Below are 13,095 nucleotides of genomic sequence, written 5' to 3'. Positions count from 1 at the left end.
AGAATTATGCTTTATATTCAAATGTAAATAATATGAAAGTAACATTTTTACCATTTAAATTAGTCAACTCTTCAAAACCCAAATAATGTACATGTTATATCTCTTGATTTTACTGTTTCATTTAAGAGAGATCTAGGTTTTCTCACAGGAATGCTCTGTATTTAGTTCCACCTATCTTTCCGTCAACTCTGGCGTGATAAACAAAAATATCCCCACATTATTATGCTACCCCTACCACGTTTTAAAGTCGGGAAAGTGTGTTTATGATCACTTATTTATATATAAATATCTACAAAAGGTCCCACGAAGGTGCTATGTGATCTGGCTCTAATCTAAGATTCTTGTTGTCTTAATGTGAAACGATACTCATGGTAAACAGTGTGAATTTATATAGATTTGCTTTTGTAACTTTCGTTCTCCAAAACCATTGGACAGAATAGGAACTACTCCTCGAGCTGCAGTACCGGTTCCTTCCTCATGGGACGCACGTTTCATCCGTCTTCCCACTCAAGAGTTTAACCGGGCCGACGCACGTCCTTCTCCACTGCGCCTGAAACAATCATATTTCAACAAAAATGGACGCGGGATTTTTCCGCGTAAGTGCTTTAAGCAAGTAGTTAATGCGTTATCGCCGGTTTGGTTGGTTGCATGTTCACATATTGTTGATCTTTGTCGTGAATCTAGCGTGTGTGTTTAGGTAGGAGGCCATACTGTTAGAAGCAGTGCGGTCGTGGCTTCGTCTATCAACTGATGTCAAATAATTCGGGATTTCGTTATGGGTCTTCTTTGAACTGAGGCATCTCAGGAATGAATTAGCGTTTATATAACAAATGTTTATTACAATACTCCATCATTAAATGCTACTTTGCCGGTTTAAAATGTTTTTAGGTTATTTGTAGGCAATATTGCAGGAATTAGACCAGACCTTGGCTTAAGATGGCGCCTGGCCGGTGCGTCGCTAATGTTTCGAGAGCTATTCGCTAACACGTTTGCGCCGATGTTAATTAGAAATGTTACACACGGGTTTGTTGACTTCTTGCTTATTAATGTTCCTACCTTGCTTTTAATGTGGCGACTACTACGAAACCATTATCTTCCTGTTGGTGACTTAGCAACTGATCATCAGGTGTGACCCAGATTGACTGAAAAATGTTTGCCTGTTTTTATTCTATTATTTCAGGGCACGAGTGCGGAGCAAGACAACCGTTTCAGCAACAAGCAAAAGAAATTGCTGAAGCAGCTGAAATTTGCAGAATGTCTCGACAAGAAGGTGGGCTGTTATCTGACAACGAGCTTTATTACTAACATAGGTGTCTATATTCTAAAACACGAACTTGTTACATTAACATTTCTCAAGTATTGGTTACATGAAAATTATTAAACCGAGGTTACTTCTGGAAACACGTATACTGGACTTCCTTGTCCATTATGCATAAGGTTCTATTATATATTAGTACATGTATCAGTTCAGGACATCATATTAACGTAGATTAATAAAGGCATTTAATCTTAAGCTTGTAAATAAAAGCTTGTGATGCTGTTGAGTCAATTTGGTTGAAATAATACCTCAAATTTTGTACATAATGTTGCCATTTTGTTTGTTCCTACTTCCAAATTGTGCAGATAACAAACCATCTTTCACCTCTTAATTTTTAGGTAATTTAAAGACTCCCGGAGATAAAGAAAACATACAAATCTTTTATATTTTTGTGAATATATTGTATGTTCTTTTTTTGGTACAGTAACTTGCAGCAGCAGTTTCAGGTTTCACCACTATGCCTCATAACTGCTTATAAAAAATTATAAAAACACCGTGTGAATTAAAAACTGAATAAATCAAAAATCAACGATTATTGATGTCGACTGATGTGAAACACTTGTATCATGGGTTTTTCAGCCATATCTCCCAGCCCTACTTTGAAGTTAATATTTCAGCTGGGACAACCTAGTGTCCCAGCTGTACTTGAATGCAGCGTGTGTAGTTTTTGGAAAAATCCCTAATCATCAATGAGATCCCTCCAAGTTAAATTTTCTAACATGTGTAGAGATGTTCTGGCTGCATGCTGGAGGCAGCCATTTGGACATCAGCTGAATTTATCTGTTATGCTTACATTCACTTGAACATTGGTTCAAATTAGTTATTTAGTGTAGTGCAGAGTGAGCCATTTACCTTATTGTTTAAAAATATGTACGCTGACATAAGTTTTTTTTCTTACTTTTATAGTATTTATATATTTAATTAACATATTTTCTGTATGTTTACATTTCCACAACTGTTGCTTGTTCTTTCCGTAGGTGGACATGACCAAAGTGAACCTAGAAGTCATCAAACCATGGATCACTCAACGTGTGACTGAGATTCTGGGATTTGAGGATGATGTGGTCATAGAGTTCATATTCAACCAACTTGAAGAGAAGGTAAAGTCATTGTCTTAATGTTTTGTTGTTGTTTTCTTATTGAAAGAACTGTTGTTAATTTGAGGGTATTGTTAAGCCAGTAAGAAGGGACATGAACAAATATTTACAGATCCTAGTGACACTGAAATTGAATGGGTAAAGTAAAAATTGGTTTAAATCTGACTTGTGTTAAATTTCCATGTTTTGCTGTTTTGTGACAACATGCCTTTATTCAGCAGTCTTCTAATGATGATGTGATTTATGATTTAAAAGGCCTGAACCAATATGGATGTTATACCTTGCATCAGAAGTATAGCACCAACATCTAATTAGCTCTCTCCTGAGCCCAAAGTCTCTGAGCCCAACTCTCCCTTCATGATGCAGTGTGTGTTTTGAGGTGAGTTGTATATAGGGATCATCCATATCATGCCAGTGAAAGACAAAACTGAACAGTACCATAATCATACTGTCCGTATGTATATATAGTTTACAATTAGGCTGCTAAGTTTATATTTAACAATGTTACAGATGAAAAATAATACAGAGAAAGGTAAATAAAAAAATCTGTAGCTTGTTTCTTGGTATAATTAATATTTATTACTTTACTTATCAAATCCAAAACTGAAAAGTATTGTCTCACTGACCCCCCTGATTGCAAGTTTCACCTTTAGCTTTTTAGGGTGGGGTCTGAAGTTGCTCTACACCCTGCCGTAGCTTTGTTTCCATCTAATTGTGAAAAATAACATAGGCTTCTAAAAGTTGCTAAATAAAGAGTGAAGCAGTGTTGCGAGGGCCAGTAGGGATCATTATCAATAGCCATAATTTGTTAAAAACTAATAAACAATGCTGTTAAGGAAGGAAAAAAACAAATCTTCTCACCTTAGTCATTAATTGGAGAAAAACTGAAAGTGAAACTGTTTGTAATGGTATGTAAAGGCCATAGTAACCAATCACAAACTGGTGCCTTAAATTTTTTCTAGCTCAAATTTTTACTAAAACCTTAACTGCCTATTCAAGTTTACTTGTTTTCCTTTTTTTAAGTTCTTGATTTTTATTGATCAGTTTCTCTTTTTTTAATGAGCTTTTTATTGCACATCTTTAAATCCCAAAACTCTCCTTGTTTATAGATACAAGGAACAAGTTTTACATTTGTAAGTTGATAACTTCAACCACTGGAGGTCAGCAAAAACAAAAACTGTTTTAACTACTAGAAACAATACTTTTCAGCTACATATCATCTTATCAATGCACACATTCATTAAACACTGTTTATCTGTTCCATAACAAACTTTAGTCTAAGAAGTTTAGTCTGAAATTTGCACTCCTGTCAGAATAAGCTATCGCCTTTTTTCCCCTCGTACGTTTTTTGTTTAAAACAAGGAAATAAAACAGACAAGGTTTTTTTTTTTTTCCGTATAATACACAAGCCTCTTGTGATGTCTACTATTGACTGGTTATGATTGCACACACATTTATTTTTAGTAATATAAGGCCAGTGTGAAGCAGAAACTCAAGTCATTAAATAAAAAAATCCTAAATAATATTTTATTAACCCATGGGATACCCTTTGCAAGCATCTATGGATACTGGCCTTGGTTAGGACCTTGATTTTTCTATTGTGTTCAAATTCTTAGGCATTTATTTCACATGATGTTTGTTTTGACAGCAACATAGGTTTTAGCTAATGTTCTACTTTAAATTTTAGCTTGGCTTAGTTTTTTATTTGCAGGGGTTGTGTTAAAAGCTAACTGTAAAACAATTACTTTTGCATTGTGGAAAGAAATTGTACTGTAATAGAGTTGAGATTATGATATGTCTCAATTTTATCTAGTTTGAATAAAAATATATTTTTTTGTGTAACTGTGTACTCATTATTGCTTGTTCGTCTCTTGCAATTTAGATAAATGATATAACATTATGCTCAAGGTGGTTGAGTCTCAAGCAGTAGGGAGGCGGAAGCCAGCCAATGGAGCTCCGTGCCCACTGATCCCACGGGACTCACTGAAGACACCGGAACTGTACTTGCTGTGTTGGGTTTTGATGCACTCTGTATTGTGCTTACTTGTTTAACCTCAGAACTATAGACTGTGGGGAGACTGGAAGAACTGGGGTTGGTTAGTGGCACAGGGATGAAAAGTAGTGGGCTAGCTCTGAGAAATGCAAATAATCTCTCAAAAGATTGCTATAGGGTTTACTGGGATGTAACTAGAATTTTAAAACATTTTTTGCATGCATTTTTATTACTAGATATGTCTCCCCTCAGCTAACTCACATCGTCAGTCCCAAGAGATTGAGTACAATACAGTATGAGTTAATCTATTAGTTTTTTTGTGTACAATTCTAATAGTGAAACCCTGAGATGTTAAGTTTTGCTTTCAGAGCTGTACATGTTTTTGATAAGGCTAATTATAGCTCAGGATTAGCTTAGACAGGGTTAGAAGGTAGGTCACCCCATTTCTGGGGCCCTGCCTCCCTCTAGATGTTTTCTTTTCAATTATTTAAATGGCCATATTTGTTTCTCTCTCCCCTTCATGTTTGTGTTGCAGCACCCTGATAGCAAGATGATGCAGATCAACCTGACGGGGTTCCTGAATGGGAAGAACGCCCGGGAGTTCATGAGGGACCTTTGGCCCCTGCTGCTGAGCGCGCAGGAGAACATCGCTGGCATCCCCTCTGCTTTTCTGGAGCAGAAGAAAGAAGAAATCCGACAGAGACAGGTGATTATCTTCACAACAGAACAGCTTGGGGTTGTGGGGAATCTCAAATTTGAATAAATAAATAAATAGTAAAACTAGTTGTTTTTTTGTTGTTGTTTTATGTTGTGTTTTTTCCTGATTAAAACATTCCTGTAGAAATCTGGACTGAAGTGATCCAGTTTACCTCAGTATTTTTACACTGATATTATTAAAAATCTTATAAATTTCCTATTGCAACATCATTTTACATGCGATTCATATCTGGCAGATTGAACAGGAGAAGCTTGCTTCCTTGAAAAAGGTTGACCAGGATAAGAAGGACAAGGACACAAGAGAAAGGACTCGATCAAAGAGCCCAAGAAGGTATGTGTTTTCTCTTTTGCTTCTTTGGGCTACTTTTGCTTTGTGTGTGAATTTGCAGACATTTTTTGTTGTTGTAATGAAAGTTATCTGAATTTATCTTCTTTGCTAATCTCAAAAGCAGTTAAGTGACAATATTGTACTCTGATCAGCATACAACAGAGCTTTTTATTTGCCTCTTTCAAACCAAAGATTTACACTTTTACTCTGCGTTTGGGGTCTTAAATTTTAGCCCCAGACAGGTATACTTTAGGTTTGCAATGACCTAAAATATACCTTTAGTAAACATAAACATAATAAACATAGTAAACATAAAATATACATATTTAGTTACAAGTTCTTTGAAAAGTGATTTTAAGGATTGCGATGTCAGAAAAGCAGGAAAGTTGATGTCAAAAGCTGTAGACAACTTAAGGATGCTTTTCCTTAAGTTAAACATAATTTAATCCCCTATTAAACATGTGGATTTGTCTCTGTATCGAAGCTAACGTTGCTGCGTGTCTGATCAGGTGGAAGACAAGGTCTCCAGGGAAGCGTGAAAGGAAGCGTAGTCCATCGCGATCCCCAGTGCGCAAACCCAGTCCAGTTGTTGGAGACTCCCCCCCTCCACCTCTGATGCAGTCCAACACTAAAACGTCACAGCAGCCTGAGGAGCCAGACACGTCAGGAACAGGCCTGCCAGAAACCGTTATCCAAGAAGCTTCGTCTACTGGGTTAATGTAAAACTCCCTGTTCTGTGACCACTAGATTTTGCTTCTTTCTTCTTGCATACTTAAAATGTATTGATTCATTTGTCCTTTTTTTTTTTTATAGTGACACAGTTGTAGAGTCAGTTAAAGCAGACTCTGTGGCCGAAGTCAAAGAACCGTCCCCAGAGAAATCCCTCAAAAAAGAGGAAAGACCGAGGTCTCGTGAAAGAGAAAAGGAAATGAGGAGGGAAAGACCCCACCACCGCTCTCGCTCACGTTCTCACTCTCGTTCTCGCAGGCGACGCTCCTGGTCTAGGTGATGCTTTCTCTTTTTTTGCAAAAATATCACAAAAACAAATGTATAAAACATGTAATAAAATTCTGTTCTCTCTATATCTATATTAGATCTTACTCCCCTCGTAGAAGACAAAGTCCCAGAAGGAGAATGTCTCCCCGTCGGAGGAGTCCCCCTAGACGGGGCCCCACCGGCTCAAGGCACAGACACCGGCGGTCTCCTGTTCGCAGGTCAGTCACACCTTCACAGAAGCATCAGATATTTAAAGTCCCCGAAGATTAACTTAATTAGATTTGATTTCATTTGATTAGGTTTTCCTAAATTACTGGAAATATGTTAATTTTAGGAGGCGTTCCCGTTCTGCTTCATCTTCTGGTAGCAGCTCCTCAGGGTCACGTTCACCTAAGAAACCTGTGAAGAGAATATCTGCCACGCCGCCCCGGAAACAGCTCCTTCGTCCTGGCGCTTCTGTAAGCCCCGTTGGGAAGGACAAACGCTCGCCGTCTCCTCGAGCCAGGAGAGGCCGGGGCTCCGCTTCCCCGGCAAGATCATCAGGTAAGACCTTCACCTCTTGTTCTGCTGAGCAAACGTTTTTACTACAGTCAGAATATTTCACCCACAGATCTTCAGGTTTCAGTTACAGCAAATGCATGTTGAGTTTTGAATCTGTCACTTTTAGGTGTAAAGCGAAAACCTGGAGGAAGGGGAGATTCTCCACCTGATTTTGTAAAGGCCAGAACCTCTGAGGGGTCTGAGTCAGGTAAGAGTTTGTCGTCTTAAAGAAAAAAATACAACGACGAGCCCTGGACTTTAAATGGGTTTTTAAAAAAGGACTGGTGTGGAAAGCCATTGAGTTTATTTTTTTTACATGTCCATATAGTAAATTGCTGATCTTCTGACAGTTCCACTAAACAAGTGTTCCTACAAACATATTCTGTAATTTATGAATATTTTTTTATTTCTATTGAAGCCCAGTGTTTTTTTTTTATTATCTTAAATTAGAGTGAATGCTAAATTTAATACTGGTTCCAAAAAATGGTGCTAAAACATTTTGGATTGGTTCTTGGTTTCTATGTCCACACCTCCAGCTTCTAACAAAAATACTAGTACTGAGTTATCACTAGCACCAGTTTAGCACTGGAATCAGTTTTGTGGGGAAAAAAATACTATTTGTCTAAAAATGGCAAACATGCTGTGTTACCATGATTTAATGTACACCACTACTGCTGTTTGCCTCAGTACTAAATCATGATAATGTACACTAATACTGTTTGCAAAGGTGAGTTGTGAAAATGCTGTATAAAGTATCAAATGGTCATCAGTAGAGAACATAAATGACAATTGTCACACCAAAGAAACTGTCCAGGTATTTGAGAAAATTTAGGTCCAAAAATAGCAAATATATAGCAGAAGGTTTAGTAAAGCTTTACTTAAGAATATTTTTATGAAGCTTTAATTTTCTTACTTGATCCAAGTTTTGTTGTGAGTGTACAGAAATGTGTCGAAGTTTAATACATCTTGACCTTTTTCATATTTTGCAACCACAATCTTCAGGTTTTTTTTCTTTTTTTGGTTGGGATAAACAAATACAGAGCAGTTCAGTATTGTAAAGAAAAAAAAATGATTCATGATCTTCAATTTTTATAATTATAAATGTAAAAAGTTTAGTGTGAATTAATATTCAGCCCTCTTCTTTACTCAGATATTCTTATTTACATCTAAATAGACTGCACAAGTGTGATATTTTATCTCTTTTTAGATGTAGAAATTTAAAATTGAGTTAGATTATAAAATAATATTCCAAGCTCTGAGCATCTCATAAAGCACTATTTAATTCATAATCGGAACATGGAAATTATGGCCCAGCTTTAAGACAGTGAGAGAAGTGGTGGGCAGTATCGACCTTTAATTTTTCTTTGAATGCTCTCATGGAGAAAATTGTAAAAATCTATCAGTTTAAATTAATTTTTATATTTTAAAAAAATCCAGATTCCTATCATAAGAAATTAAAAATTGTCACTGCGGCAATAAATGATCCAAAATGCCTTAGTAGCCCTTGGTAATTCTGAAGGACATGCAGAGATTCAAGACTGCTGAAAAAAATCTGTTTAAGATTTCCACTTTACAATTCTTAACTAACTTATATTTGTCATAAAATCTCTTGTAGTTTCTGGTTGTCGTGTGTCAAAATGGGGAAAAGGTCAAGGAGTATGAACACTTTTGCAAAGCAGTGACAAAGTCAGTTTATTGAACAAAAATGGAACCAGTCATACAGTATAACTTCATAAAGGAGTGCAGCACCCCCCATGTTGTTGTATTGCACCATATTCTGACAAAGCCAACTGTAAATGCTGTTAAGTACTTTCTGTAACTCTTCCTTGGCACTCTGTTCATGGCCTTGCTCACACTGATCAGACGCTCAATGCTTTACATTTCAGAGGAGGATAAAAATGAAAAAGGGGCAACAGCAGATTCGGTGCAGCAGCGACGTCAGTATCGCAGGCAGAATCAACAGTCCTCTTCAGGTTAAGAAGCGTTTTTGTTTTTCCACGTTATTTTTTTCACCCTTCTTTCTAACCGAGTCTCCTTCTGTCGTCTTGCCTCCATCGTCTCATGGACTTTAGAAGCTGTGTCCTTGTCCCAACCTTGGTGTTGTTCTTGTCTTTTCAGCAAAGCGTAAAGTCATAAGAAAAAAAAAAAAGTTAGATTTTTGTTTTCTTTGTTTCAGATTCAGGATCTTCCTCCTCAGAAGATGAAGAACCTAAGAGGTCAGCACCGGGGCCAGGCGCCAGAAACGGTGAAGTAAGGAGGAAACGCAGCCGTTCGCCTTCACCTCGTAGGCGACATAGAGATCCCTCCCCAAGGTCGGACAACTTGATTTTTAATCAGCTAGATTATTTGATAGTGATTTGTTCTGCATTTAATTTTCATATTTTTCCTAATGTGAAGTAAAACACAAAAAAACAATTGTTTGACACTTGTACCTTCAGGAGGAGACGTTCTCCATCTCCTGGACGCAGACGTCGCTCTCCTTCTCCCCCTCGACATCGTAGATCTCCCTCCCCTCCCAGACGCAGGTATAATCTTGCTACTGATGAAGAACATTATCATTTAAAATTTGAAAAACTGGTTTGCTTTATAAATGCCTTTCTTCCCAGGTCTCCTTCCCTTCCTCCCCGCCGTCGCTCTCTGTCCCCCAGACGATATTCTCCCCCTATCCAGCGCCGCTACAGCCCCTCACCTTTGCCTCCGCAGAAGAGGAAGCTGTCCAGTTCTCCCATGAAGCGCTTTTCTCCAGGCCCTAAGCGACGCTCCTCCAGGTCACCTAAACGTAGAAGCTCTCCCGCTCAGCGGAGACGCTCGCCTCCTTCCTCCTCGTCTCCCCCGAGACATAGAAGGAGCCCGCCGTCTGCTAGGCCGAACAGGGACACCCGATCCCCTCTCATGTCAGCTAGACGCCTCTCCCCCTCCCCCGCTAACCGAGGTCGCCCTGTTCGGCGGTCCACTAGTCCCCAGAGACGCTTTGATTCGTCCAGCACGTCCCCCTCCGCCCAGCGAAGACAGCAGTCCCCTCCACACAGCAGTAAGCTCATCCGTAGGGTGTCTCGTACCCCAGAGCCGCGTAAAAGGTGACTTTAGAACAAGTTTTCATCAGATGCAGATTTAATGTTGCTTTTGAATATTTAGCCTCTAAATGTCTCTCGTTTTTTTGTTGATAGAATCTCCCCCAGTCCGAAGCCTATAAGAAGAGCTTCGTCCCGATCCCAATCTCTTTCTCCTCAACCGGCAGCTCAGAAACGTCCGGCCCCAGCTCCGGCCTCGGCTTCCCCATCACCTTCCCGCTCTGCCAGCGGTTCTCCACCTCCTCCTCCCCCGGCCAAAAAGGCTACCAGTGGTTCTGGCAGTCAGTCTCCCAGCAAGGTTTGTACAATACAGTTGCTTCTCAATAAACTAGAATATCATCAAAGCTAATTTATTTTAGTAATTTAAGTAATAAAGGAAACATGAGTGGGTGCATTTTATGCAACATCATAAATACCACGTGTGTATTTCTAGTCATTTTGATTAACAGCTAATGAAAAGCTTTTAGAAGTATTGAGATCAATTTCTTAAAACTAATTTGAGAGGCTCTGAATCTGAGCTGCTTGATGACAAATGTTAATCCTCCACAGTCTGTTCTGATTTGAGGAGCCATGTCATCTGTTGGTATTTGTCTGAATTCTTTGATCAAAACCACAACTGCACCAACAACATATTTAAAGGGCTTCATGCTTCTCTCTGCTGAGTTTTGTGAGGATTCTGATTTCATTCTCCAGCAGGAACTGGAGTCCTGGTGCCTTCTTTAATGACCGTGATGTCATCGAGCTTGATTTCTGAGCCTTCTGATCTCAATTAAACCCCATAGAGAGTTTACTAAGTCTTAAAAGGAAGATGAGACACCAGAGTTAGTGATGTAGATGAACCGAAGGCCAGTATTGAATACTGTTGTCACAAAATTTGATACTCCACCATTTTAGCTACTGAAGTAACCTTTTCTGAAGTCGCAGGATTCTTTCTAGTAAAGAGCAAAAGAATATAAACTGTTACTTATGATGTGTAACAATATGCTTACTGTGCTGCTAATACACATTTTTTTCGTCTTACAAGGTAGACAAGATCTTGTCTTTAAGAAGGTTATTTTCCTGTTCCTTTGACCTCATAGACAAAATACTTCAGATCAGTCATCTCCAGATAAACTCGCCTTGTTGGTGGATTTTTAAACTTCACAATTAAACTGATTGTTTGGATGAGCCTTTGCAAATGGCTAAAAGTGTCTGTTTAGCGAAGTTTGTATCAATTTTATTGAAAAATCTGTTTCTGCAAAGAATTTACAATTTTAGTAGCACATATATGAAAATATAATTTATTTTGACAAATGTAACATCAAAGCAACATGAGCCTCCTGAAGTCAGCAGAGCCAGAGGCTGTTTTTCCTCCATGCAACACTGCAATGATGCATTATTCCATGCAAAAGAAACCCCGACCAAGCACTGAGTGCATGTACTGTGCAATACAAGGACTTTCCAGTTAGTCAGCACTTCTACGTCACACTTTTTTTTTTTGGTCTTTCATATATAATTTTCTGTGCAAGAATTCAATTTTTAAATACTAAAATCATTTCACATTTTGATGATGCTTTTTAATTTTCTCAGATGCGCCTGTACTAGAATTTGACAGAAAACGAAGCTCATGACTTAGACAAAGTTCACTTCTATGGAGTATGCGAGGTTACATTTACATTAATCATAATGTAAACATCTATTTGTTTTTTTTTCAGAATTCAGATGTTGATGGTGGTGGAAAGAAAAAGAAGAAGAAGAAGGAAAAGAAACACAAGAAAGATAAGAAGCACAAAAAGCACAAGAAGCATAAGAAGGAGAAAAGCAGCGCTGCTGTGACCGGCGACGTCCAGGAGAGTCGACCTGCAGAGGAAGACGGTGATTCAAGAAAGGTAAAGGTTTCTTTTGTAGTTTTTTGCACCTACGACGGCATGATGTCAAAATTATTTTTGCTAAATTTTAAAGAAGATGTATTAATCTTTATGCAGGAATCGGAGAGTGAAGTCGATGACACCTTGGACGATCTGGAAAAGCACCTCCGAGAAAAGGCACTGCGCTCAATGAGGAAGGCCCAGACGTCTCCTTCAGAGATGTCCTGAAATATGAAGCTTTTGAGTTTTCCTTTCACTTTTGGTGTTTGTCATCATCCTAGGTTCAGCTTTAGAATGTACAAATTGTTGATTCTCGAATCTTGTTTCTTTTTACAGGTTTGGTACATTCTGGAAAGTGAGTTTCTTTTAAAAAAAAAAAAATGGATCCATTAGATAGTTTATCTAAACTGTAAAATTTGTGTTGTCAATACTTTCAGATTGTTAAACAGGAGAAATTTTTAATTTCATAGGTTTGAGTTGGGCAGGTTAATGATATGTCGATGTACAGTAGATCATTTAAGAAGCGATTGCATGTTCAGTGATTACCTCTGATGTGCATGGACCACTGACCATATGAAGAGCGTAGGGAAATAACACCATACAATAAGAAACTGTTACTAATGTCTTTTCCCAGTGGATGCTGCGTCAACGTCATGCGCAGCTGAAGAGGCTTTAACAAAACATTCTGTTTCATATTCTAACTTAACTGAGATGTTGGATCATTTAACCTGCTTTATTCTGACTTTGAAATTGTCTTATTTGAAAATGAAAGCAATTTGATGTGAAACATGCTTTATTTTTTTTTTTTCTAAACTGATTGATATGCAATTTATGTTGATGCCCCTGACCTGTGCTAATTTCTGTGGGACTGCTATAGTGTATGATTTGTATTTAGTAACCTTTTCTCTCGTCATCCTGTCATGCTTTCAGAATTAAAATTTTTTTTAAGACACAGCGTAAACATTTTTGTTTAAAACTGAATTTTGTCACTCGTGTTTATCTACTGAAGAAGTATGATTGGCAAAGTGTAAAACAAAGCACAGCTCCAGAAGTTTCGAAAAGTTCTAGCACATAGATGTTGAACGTGGCTAAGTACAAACACCCCTCTGCCACGACTGACTGGGTTCCTTTTGGATCTGATGCCAAGTAAAGAAAAGGCACAGTGTCACCCAGCAGAGGTCTGACAGA

General features: G+C 38.2%; 1 protein-coding gene across 6 annotated transcripts; it reads left to right on the top strand.

Annotated features, from left to right (window-relative positions):
- Positions 1-462: 462 nt before the first annotated feature.
- On the top strand, positions 463-12,868 carry srrm1 (serine/arginine repetitive matrix 1). 6 transcript variants are annotated; one of them, XM_028000886.1, is made up of 17 exons: positions 463-596; positions 1,181-1,270; positions 2,296-2,418; positions 4,944-5,114; positions 5,362-5,456; positions 5,963-6,172; positions 6,267-6,458; positions 6,548-6,667; positions 6,820-6,992; positions 7,117-7,197; positions 8,876-8,962; positions 9,166-9,301; positions 9,428-9,514; positions 9,596-10,066; positions 10,157-10,358; positions 11,755-11,928; positions 12,025-12,868. In XM_028000886.1, exons 1-17 carry the CDS (start codon positions 576-578, stop codon positions 12,133-12,135), a joined length of 2,544 nt encoding a protein of 847 aa, XP_027856687.1. In that variant the 5' UTR covers positions 463-575; the 3' UTR covers positions 12,136-12,868. The 6 variants fall into 6 exon arrangements, with proteins under 6 accessions (XP_027856687.1, XP_027856686.1, XP_027856685.1 ...); XM_028000885.1 differs by having other exon boundaries at positions 6,817-6,992; XM_028000884.1 differs by having other exon boundaries at positions 6,784-6,992.
- The last annotated feature ends 227 nt before the right edge of the window (positions 12,869-13,095 follow it).

The sequence above is a fragment of the Xiphophorus couchianus genome, chromosome 19 (assembly GCF_001444195.1).
Source record: "Xiphophorus couchianus chromosome 19, X_couchianus-1.0, whole genome shotgun sequence".
NCBI lineage: Eukaryota > Metazoa > Chordata > Actinopteri > Cyprinodontiformes > Poeciliidae > Xiphophorus > Xiphophorus couchianus.
This window is presented reverse-complemented; position numbering and strand designations above follow the sequence as displayed.